The following is a 10,394-nucleotide window of genomic DNA, read 5'->3' as shown; positions in this document are numbered from 1 at the left end:
AAATCGTGATACTAAAATTGTTTTCAATCCATTATAATTTCCATGTAAATTAGAAAAAAATGTTTTTAGTATGTTTTAGGTTTTTAAGTAGGAATAGGCCACACAAAACAGCTTTTTCCTCCCATTATCCTTCACACACAGTAAGGCTGCCCTTTAGTGGTCACACAAAGCATTACATCAAACGTTTTACTACAACTGTTAACCTATTACTGCCTGTTATCTGACTGAATATCAAAGGTTTGGTATTTTAATATTTGCATAAAACAATCTTAAATAATGTTCTGAGGAATTTATTATTGATGACATTTGTTATAATTACAGAACCACAGCATCAAACACAACTTAGTTAGGGATATGGTTTCAGAAAAATTATTTACAGTTTGTGTCGTGATACCAGTGTTTCCCACCACACTACAGGTTAGATATTAATACGATAAATGCACATTTGCATCTGCAAACAGGAAAATGACTGAATGTACTTAGGCTTTTTTCCTCAAAAAGGCACTCGAAAGACACATCCATGTAAATTAAATACTCACTGTTGTTTCAAAACTTAAATGAATGTCAGCTTCAATGCTGACAACTGGACTAAAATCTTTACAGCTTTCAATTTCAAATATTTGTAATTTGTGCTTGTCCTTTCTGTGTTTAAAGTACACTATTCATGGTCCCTTTTCACATCATTCATTTTGCTCTGTCAGATGAGATTTTAGTTACTGACAGAAATGGCTATTTACATTATATCAAAAATAAAAATAATTTTCTTTCTTTGAAAAATCTCAGTTTCAATGGACACATGCATTGATAATAAATATGGACATTGCTGAATTGATACATGGATTGTGGATATAAGTGTGAAAAGAGCTGTATGAGAGCAGGCTCCATATTTAAACACACTTTCCACAACAAGAGCTCTGTCTGCTTCTTAACTGAACAGCTACCAAATGTAACGTTATGAGCAAAAGTTAAAAAAAAATGCAAATGATCCAGCAATACATGTTCCTTTGCATAAAATACACCTGGTACAATTTGAACTTGTTACCTTAAAGTGCAATTTCTGTGACGGTGTTCCTGCATTCATTTCCAAATTTATGCAAAATCTGTTTTATATTGCACTTGAGTTATCATGTTCATGTCTACAGATTCGCCAGCATAATGTCCTGCACTGCACTGTAGTAGTAGAGGGACGTAAAATGCAAATAAAATTGCCTGTAATCTACTAAGACAAAAAATGAGGATGATGCTCTAATATTTTACACCTTCTCCAACAATTTTTGGTTCTTGTATCACATATCTTACTCAGTCTGTTCATGTGATTATTAACCTTAAAAGTATTTATTTACATATTTAATATTAAACTTTTCCATGTACAAGGTTTTAAATTTATGTCTCAACTGTTCTCCCCAGTAAAGCAACACAAAGCCATAAACATGAACTAGGGCCTTACAGTGATAAAACCCCTTGCTATAATCTAATGCTAATGTTTTGGAGCTACAGTAGCTTTGCAAACAGCAAATGTACCTTTGAACATTTTCACAGTACAAAGTCTTTCTCCAGCAGTCAGACAAACAAACATCACAGTACCTCAAACTTTGGTTCACTCTGAGTTTACTTTCACTGTCCTCCAGTCTTTTTATGAAATAAGCCACTTGGATTTGTAGTGCAGTATATTCAGTCAAGACCTCTCCCTCTCTGTCTCCTCCCTCTCTCTCTCCCTCTCTCTGGATTTAGTCTGTAGAAGGCAGCAGGACACTGAGTATTATGCATGAGAAGAAGAGTATAAATGTACACATCAATGAAGTGAAGAAAAGCTGGAGTGTTGGGTGTAACTGCTGTGCCACAGACATGCACGCAGAAGAGTTTAGGGTTTAGGATGTTACTTGTGCGCTGAGAGTGAGAGAGAAACATCTTCAATAGATGGAGTCCACTGAAGTATGTACCATCTGTCACTCCCACAAATTGCCACCAGGTAAATCAGCAGTAACACTGCCGACTGCCCTTAGTGACCTCCTCGGAGGAGTGGACGGTGTTGGGAACAAATCCACTCTTGACGCCCTCCCAGCCATCCTGCGTCCTGATGTCTCCGCTTCGCACTAGGTCAAAGATGTTCCTCGTCAAATCCACAAATGCCTGAAGTTAAAACCAGAAGCAGGGGCCAGATTATGGAGGAAAGTCAGTTGAGTAAAATCACTTCAAATTATGAATAACATGGTTGATACTGGTAACTTCTATTATGCCAAAAAGAAGCTGTACCAGTGGTTTTGACTGTAGGGAGCAGATAATAGCAGTTTTGTGTTTGTGGTGTGATTTCTAAAAACTATGTTAATAGTTATTGTTACGGGATGTTTTAAAGAAATAAAGTAAGAGGATAAACAAATATACCAGCATGTATTGACTGCATAATATTTATAGTGATCAAACTACACTAATATTCATACCTTCTCCACATTGATGGCATCTCGTGCTGACGTCTCTACGTAGCGCATCCCAAAGGCTCCTGCCAGCTTCTCTGCCTCCTGCTGGGTCACCTGCCGCTGGGCTTCCAGGTCACACTTGTGACCGACCAGCAGGAAGACGATGCTGTGCGGCTGGACGTGATCCTGGGCCTCCTCCAGCCAGTTATGGACATTTTGGAAAGAACGGCGATTTGTGATGTCGAAGAGTAAGAGCCCACCCACGGAATTGCGGTAGTAAGCTCTAGTAATAGACCTACATAGACGGACGGATGGATGGATGGATGGATAGATAGATAGAGGATTTTATTATTAAATGATTTAACAAAATACTGGATTTAATTCATAACAATATTTTATACAATATTTGAAAGAAATAGTTATTGTTTGTGGCCAACCACTCTCATGAAATAACCCAAAGCCAACAATGAAATGACATCTGTCTGTCCAAAGTCTGATAAAACATATATCATTAAACACAAATATTAATCCAGCCAAATTTTTTTTTTAAATTCACATGAACAACCAGAATGTCTCTGACTTTCAGTTCCCGTTAGTATTCACAGCAGCAGAACAGTGTATTTCATTCAAAATAAAACTCTGTGGTGTTCAAATGACACAGCATATTTTTAACTAACCTTTAAATCTTCCTGGATACAATAGCAGGCTGGATGTGTTTCTATAAGATTAGTGTGGGTATATAAAGGATATGGTGGGAGATTGGGCCAGAGCAAAATGATATATTTCTTGAAAACACAGCCCACTAATAAAAGCTAAGAAATGGAAAAGCAGCAGAGAACAGTGTGACTTTTACTTAAAGTCAAAATGCTGTTTTGTGAGAGTTTTGTCTTACCGGAACCTCTCCTGTCCTGCGGTGTCCCAAATCTGAAGCTTGATCCTTTTTCCCGGCTCAATCTCCACCAGGCGTGAGAAGAAGTCTACCCCCACGGTCGGGTCTGACACCTGGGCGAAGCGTCCCTCAGTGAACCTCCGGATCAGACATGACTTTCCAACTGTGGAGTCTCCAATGACGATCAGACGAAACTGATAAAGCCATATCGTCTCCATGTCTCAGGAAAATCTTACCTATGGCAAAGTCAAATGAATCACTCAGTCACTGTCATGCATTTTACTACAAATTTTTATACATTTAAATTCTGTTAAAAAGCTTAAGGTTAGGCTTGATTTGCTGATTAAATTATAATAAATGCAGAAATTGAATGGACAAAATATGAAATTTAAACATGGTTGTGAAGCTTAGCTGCAGATTTACTCAATAACAATATTAATCATCTGAAGTGTAGGGCAAATGTGAAAAAGTGTGAATTAATGTTTCATTTGTAAATCATTTTTCACACGAAGTAGCAGAAAACCACATGTCTATATGATGTAAAATAACATTTTATCGTTTGGCAAACATTTTTAAATGACAACAGCTTCAAGTAAATACATTTTAAAGCTTCTACAAGTAGTAAAAACAACAAAAAATGGCACCTTCCTTTTTAGAAACCACAGATGTGTTTAAATTGATCTACAGCCTTATATTCAGATTAAACACAAGTGTGCAATTAATCCCCAGACTGTGCTGAACACATGGACCATTCTTGGATTACGGCTGCCATCATGAGGAGGGAATAATAGGCTCAAATCAGCTCAGCAGTGTCCATGTGATTTACAGTTGGGTGATCTAATTTGAGGGGAGGAAGGGAGGGGGAGCCACTCCTCTCCAACTCAATAAACACTGGTGTGGTCAGCCCCCATGTGGATAGCAGACTGGTTGTTACACAGCACTATCACACAATGAGGCCTTGAAGCTAGTCAAAATAAGCTTAATGAGGAGATAGCTGCTGAACGTGACAGATAGCTGATATTAGGTATTTGCTACTCCTTCATAGAAGGCCCCCAGGAACAGCCATAATAAGACATCCCACAAACTTTACAACAAATACTGAGCTAACTGTTTAACCATGACCCACATTTCTTGGTTTAGTGCTAGTTCTGAATATTCTCTAGATTCTGGTTAGTTGGTAAATAAAACTAGCAGCTGATGACCTACCTCAAAGTTAAGACTCAATATATGGAAAAAACAAAGCCCATATCGATGATCCTCCAGACTAGCAGTGGCTCTGTTGCTGCTTACAGAAATATCCTGCCATGAACATCATATTACTAAGCAGTCCTTTTGTCTAACGTCACTTTTCAAGCCAAGCCTGCTGTGTGTGAGCCGAGCTGCTGGTTAATTTGAACAGGAGTGTTATTATTTCCGTGATGATCCGTTGATGAAATGGCAGCAGCAGGACACAACAGCAGCATCACACATCTCCTCCTCGCCCTCATCAGCATCATTACCGTAACTGCACGCACAGCAGCGCAGCTGGAAATCCGCACAGTGCTGCCTTCAAAGATTGTTGGAATAACAAGCTGTAAATTTCAAAATGAGTGAATTAACATAAAAAGTGTATCCAAATTGTTCATTTTTGATGCATAAAATGAAAGTGCTCTCTGAAGTCTGCAATACTTTAAAAAAAATTATTCATTGATGCAAATTCATATTTATACAAAACATACTCTACTAATCAACCTCTACATGTGTTCATTAAATTACCAGCATCTGGTTATCTAAATTATCGTACTTAAAGTGTAAATATAAGACCCTGAGGAGTAGGCAAACTGAGTTAGGGATCTGGTTAAGGTTCAGGTTAATAAAGAGAAACATGCAGACACTTCTGTGTTTTCCTCCAGTAAAGATTTGAATGCAGGACTTTGTCTATTAACACAACAATTTCACCATATAGCCTACTATGGCAGTGATTCTTTTACTTTCGATCCAAGGAATGTAATAAGCCACTTGTGCAGTTTGAATCTGTGGTTTACGAGGAGCGCATGAATGCACCACAGGTTAGCAGCAGTGTGGAAGGAGGATCAGAGAATCTGAGAGTGGACTGTGAAGTAAATAGATTCAGGCATGTGTGATAAACCGGGTGGGCTGCAGTGATCGCAGGCGACTGTACTATCATTTTTCTTGGAGAAGAGAAAATATAACTTTTTCTTGCTGACTTGCTAATAGCTAATTTCCAGTTCAGATGTGATGCGTGCATCCTTTTAAAAGTTTTCTTAATTCTAGTGAAGAAGTTTTTTTTTTTCCTACAGAGCTGCAGAAAATGCAGCAGGAGCTTCTGTTCAAAGTTCTGGTCATTGGGGACTTGGGAGTCGGAAAAACGTCCATCATCCAGAGGTACGTTCATCAGATCTACTCCCAGCACTACCGAGCCACCATCGGGGTGGACTTCGCCTTGAAGGTGCTACAGTGGGACAATGACACTGTGATCCGGCTCCAGCTGTGGGACATAGCAGGTCTGTCAAACTTTAATGACCCCACAGACTTTTTCTAGGTTTACACGCTTATCATACATCAGCTGATTGCTGTGACCCCTGGTCTGCATGTGGATCAGAACAGGATTTAGTTTCTCTAGGAAGGGGGTGTGTGTTCATGGTTTTTTGTAAACAAAAATCCTTTGTTTTTGTTGAAACCTGTTTGCTTTAAAACATAAGCTGATAAAGCTACTTCTTGAAATGAGCATTGTAAGTGAGCAGGGAAACAGGATCAGGTAAAAACCTAAAACTGTTGTTTTCTGCCAGTATAGCCAGTATAGTCACATTATTTTAACTGATTTCCAATACAATTCATAGACAACAAGCTGGAGAGTTCTGCAGTGGTGTGTGTGTATGTGTGTGTGTCCACTGGATGACAATCTTCCCTCCCTGTCATTTAATGCCTGGTTGAGGAATGTAGACCTTTTGTCCAGACTCCAGTGATCCCATGCTCAGAGCATCAGTCACATGACTGTCCTGTGTCCCAGGACAGGAGCGCTATGGGAACATGACTCGTGTGTATTACCGGGAGGCAGTGGGAGCGCTGGTGGTGTTCGACGTGACCAGGGCCTCCACGTTTGACGCCGTGCTCAAGTGGAAAGATGACCTGGACTCCAAAGTGAGACTGCAGCTCTGTGAGCTCCACAGCGTCAACCCACCTCTGGTCAACAAGTGATAGAGAGGTTTAAACTGAGGCCTTTAATGGATACCTAAAGATAGAAAAGACAAGTTTATTCTTATGTTACTTTACATAAGATGTATCAGATCAGTAAGTAAAGAGTAAGATATACACAGATTGTACCATCTTTCTTCTGTCCTAAGGTGAGTCTGAACCACGGGAGACCAGTTCCAGCTGTACTTTTGGCCAACAAGTCAGACCAACTGTCTTCCCTGCAGCCCAAGCTCGACTCATTCTGCAGGGACAACGGCTTTGTAGGCTGGTTTGAGACCTCGGCAAAGGTACGAGAAAGGAGATGCAGGACACGTGACTTGGAGAGAAAATACTGCAGCTTCTTGAACAAGTGAAATCATTATGCAAAAAATTTAGAGTTAGATTGTTTTCATTTTCCACAGCTCATTTGATACACCAAGGATTTCTGTGCAGATGTAGGACAGCAATGAAAAAGCTTAAAAGAGGGTCCGACTCTGACTGAAAGACTTCGTTTTTAGCTAAAGAAATAGTTCACAGTTATCTGTTCTATACATAATTTAAACATTCACATTAACATATTTTGTACACTAAAACAACAGCCAAATTAGTATGACAGAAGCCACTTAAAAAAGGAGTGATTCTGTCTTGTGGGACTAAATCTTCAAGACCATTATCTGCTATACTTTTACATATATAGAGGAATGTCTGCAGTGTGGTGTAAATTAGCCTACTGTTTTCCCAGTCATTCAGAGTCGGTCTAATGAGTTCCACACCAGCGTGCAAGGCTGAGGTAGTACTTTCACTGGTGAACATGAATGCTCAGCAGAGCGATCGGAGCTGCATCAGGCATTTGTGACTTGTTAGGGAGCATATTTTGAACTCTGTACCCAGAAAAAATACGAATGTGACATTAGTAGACTGCAAACAATACATTTCTGTTTACCTGGCCACCATGGGATCACATTATACCAAAGGAGAACAAAAGGCTGAGGAAAGCAAGGATGGAGCATTCACTCTGAAAGAAAGAACAACACAATCACCTGTTAGAAAAGAAAAGCAATAAGTTGCACGTCTCAGCCTCACATGTTTTGGTGCTACAGCCCATCGCTTGTGGCTGATATTAGGTCATTTTCATTAGCTTCAGTCATAACTAACATTTTGAAGTTGCTAACTTCATTCTCCTTGATTTTGCTTCAACATTACGGATAAATAATTTATATCTGAACCATTTAAACACTTTTATTGCAAATATAAAATAAGCAACTGTCTCAAGAGCAAATCAAAAAATGAAAGAAAAATGAAGTGCTATTATACTGAGCACCCCTAAAGCAAAGCAGTGGTTTAACATTGCCATCCATAGAATAGCACAGATAGTGACTAAAAAGTACATAATTATTTTAGAAGTGTTTTTTTTCCTTCTCCCTCAGGAAAACACAAACATCGAGGAGGCAGCACACTGTTTGGTAGAGCACATCCTCAGCAACGAGGAGAGCCCGGTGACCGAACGAGAGCCTGGCTCCCTCATCCTATCTGGATACAGTAACACCTCAAAGAATCATCTCAAGTGTTCGCCATGTGCGCAATGGTGACTCCTGACCAATCAGAAGCAACCAGGAAGTTAATAACTGCGAGCCCACAGACAGAGATAAATGTGGCTCAGGGACTGTTGTGTTCCACTAAGCTTAGCCCACAGTGATCAGTGAAGGGAAGCTGAGAACAGGTAGAGCTCAGTGCTCATGTGCTGTGAAGGTCAACATCAAACCTGGCACATATAAGAAATCTCAGAGGTAAAACTATTAGGAAGACAAACGTTAAACATGATGTGGGTCAGACTAATTCAGGTTTGGTTCTCTGACATTGTGATACTGGTTTTCTAAATCTTACAGGACAAAAAAGTTACACATTTTGCCATGTTTGTCTGCATTATGAGCAATTTTCCTCTTCATGACATTTCTATTAAGACTGAGGATATTAAAGTATTTGAAATATGAACACAGATAAAACTGCAATTCTGAAAATGTCTGTTAAATATACAGTCCTCTATACTGACCTAATAAAAGTGCACCCACATTAAAACACCATCAAACGCATGTGAATGTAGCTTCTGTGAGGTTGAGGGTTGAGGGCACTGACTGTACCACAAGCCTGAGATGCTTTTTTTTACTAGTTTAATCAAAACTGAATCATTTTGGTCTATAAGACTATCAAAGGGCAGGAGAATTACAATCAGCAGCCTCTGCTGGATCATTGTTTTATTCAGTACCACAGAGCAGTGATGGACCCACGCATATGACTCACCATCACAGATTCAACAAATTACTTCCACAGAGTCCGGTTTCTATCAATGACTAGTTCAAAATGTAGGTGCAAATTGGGTTTGATTTCCTCAGCACATCATTATGCTGAGGAAACACATAAAGCTTCTACTGCTCATTTCTGACCTTGAAAACATCCATCTAATGTCTATACCTGCTTATTCTGAACCTTGATATAAACAAAAAACATTTAACTCCAAGTCTGCCCACCAACATTTTCTGAGCTTTAAACTGGATCTTGTGGAGAAGTCAGACTGTGAGAGAAAGCTCAATGTGGCGTTTTACATCCAAGGCCAAAACACCATAAACCCCATATTTGAACAGAGGGGGAGTTGTTGCTTCCCATTTAAAGTATGACCATCTGGTAAAGTATGACCATCTTGTGCTGCTGCATCATTCCACAATATGGAGTTGAAATCTGCAGAAAAAGAAGAATAAGTGTCCAACCGTTAACCAGCCTCCTATCTGTCATTACAAAGGTCATGCCTTCCATCTATAGGAGACCACAGCCTCATTTCCCATATCTCACAGGATGAATCCCTTTATGTGACACTAATATACACCATTTGAAGGGTGGATGTTCACGACTGGCTTGGTAATATTTAAAACTTCTTTTTTCACATCATGTCTAGTTAAACTGTAAAATCTGTTCTTCCACACTACTCAGAAAAACACACAAGCATCCTCTGCAGTCAGAAATAAACATAAATGTTGTAATGGAGGAGAGACAATTTAGCAGATATATCCATTAAGCAGACTATTCAATCACTTGAAGAAACCTAAAGGCTATTAGTGGTTGGAGAATTGCTTTAATTAGGAGTAGCAGTGGTAAAGCATAAACCGTTTTACGACGTCTATGGTTGTTCTGGTACCACTTGGTCTTTTCATGATATACAGTCTCCTGGTTAAACACTAATTTCCATTTTGTTGTATATGTTTTGGGTTTCAGGTTTAACATTGATGACATTTCTATTCCAAAATGAAATGTGAAGATCTTTAAAATATGGATATTTCACTCTGTATATGAATAATTATAGCAAACCCGACTGTCTGTCGAACTCTTGGCTCTATTATTGCTGTGAGGTGTTTCTTTAAACCCTAAAATGAATTTTCTGCCAGTCAAAATCATATGTGCTGCTCTTTCCTGCACAGTGACATCAGAGCAGCTGCCATTGTTCAGTGTTATTTGAAATTCCATGTTTTCAAATCAGGCGCCTGCTTTATATTTTCCTCCACTCGCTTTGATGTGTAATAGCTTTGCCTTCTAATGCAACACGTTTATAACAGCAATCTCTGTGGACCACACTAAATGTAATAAAATACGTATTCGGGGTCCAATATACTTCACTGTACATCTCCAGCTGCGTCTTCATTCAGCATCTTTGCATCCATGACTCAGATGTCAAATGTCCTCTCAGCTCAAATCAACATGTTTCACCCTCAAAAAATGAAAACCAGAAATTCTCGTTTCTCACGTGCGGATTTGCTGTTTTATGTTTTATAAATAAAACTGAATATCTTTGAGTTTTGGAGTGTTGGTCAGACAGAAGATGAAGATGTCTCATCATGCTTTAGAAAATGATGATGACCAATAAATTAAGA

General features: G+C 39.1%; 2 protein-coding genes across 5 annotated transcripts in view; one reads left to right on the top strand and one right to left on the bottom strand.

Moving 5' to 3' along the window:
• Positions 1–359: 359 nt before the first annotated feature.
• Positions 360–10,394, bottom strand: part of LOC113142895 (ras-related protein Rab-39B-like) — a 29,355-nt gene continuing 19,320 nt past the window's right edge. For 3 of the 4 annotated variants that reach the window (XM_026328243.1, XM_026328245.1, XM_026328246.1), the window contains 7 exons: positions 7,421–7,492; positions 6,628–6,775; positions 6,352–6,535; positions 3,307–3,539; positions 2,439–2,709; positions 1,941–2,130; positions 360–1,732 (listed from right to left, as the gene is read on the bottom strand). In XM_026328243.1, coding sequence (XP_026184028.1) covers positions 1,975–2,130; positions 2,439–2,709; positions 3,307–3,521 — 642 coding nt within the window. In that variant the 5' untranslated portion in view covers positions 3,522–3,539; positions 6,352–6,535; positions 6,628–6,775; positions 7,421–7,492 and the 3' untranslated portion in view covers positions 360–1,732; positions 1,941–1,974. Of the gene's footprint in view, positions 1,733–1,940; positions 2,131–2,438; positions 2,710–3,306; positions 3,540–4,509; positions 4,603–6,351; positions 6,536–6,627; positions 6,776–7,420; positions 7,493–10,394 lie in introns of all 4 variants that reach the window. The other variant, XM_026328244.1, reaches the window with a different exon arrangement.
• rab38c (RAB38c, member of RAS oncogene family) lies at positions 3,477–8,420 on the top strand. Its single transcript, XM_026328248.2, has 5 exons — positions 3,477–3,549; positions 5,604–5,807; positions 6,314–6,444; positions 6,648–6,785; positions 7,905–8,420. The coding sequence occupies exons 2-5, from the start codon at positions 5,615–5,617 to the stop codon at positions 8,064–8,066; spliced, it is 624 nt and encodes a 207-aa protein (XP_026184033.1). The 5' UTR covers positions 3,477–3,549; positions 5,604–5,614; the 3' UTR covers positions 8,067–8,420.

Source organism: Mastacembelus armatus, chromosome 14 (genome assembly GCF_900324485.2).
Source record: "Mastacembelus armatus chromosome 14, fMasArm1.2, whole genome shotgun sequence".
Taxonomy (NCBI): Eukaryota; Metazoa; Chordata; class Actinopteri; order Synbranchiformes; family Mastacembelidae; genus Mastacembelus; species Mastacembelus armatus.
This window is presented reverse-complemented; position numbering and strand designations above follow the sequence as displayed.

Coding starts and splice junctions, on each gene's coding strand:
- rab38c (XM_026328248.2), top strand. CDS start 5,615: ATGCAGCAGGAGCTTCTGTTCAAAGTTCTGGTCATTGGGGACTTGGGA. Junction 6,445..6,647: donor AAGATGACCTGGACTCCAAA/GTGAGACTGCAG, acceptor TTCTGTCCTAAG/GTGAGTCTGAACCACGGGAG. Junction 6,786..7,904: donor GGTTTGAGACCTCGGCAAAG/GTACGAGAAAGG, acceptor CTTCTCCCTCAG/GAAAACACAAACATCGAGGA.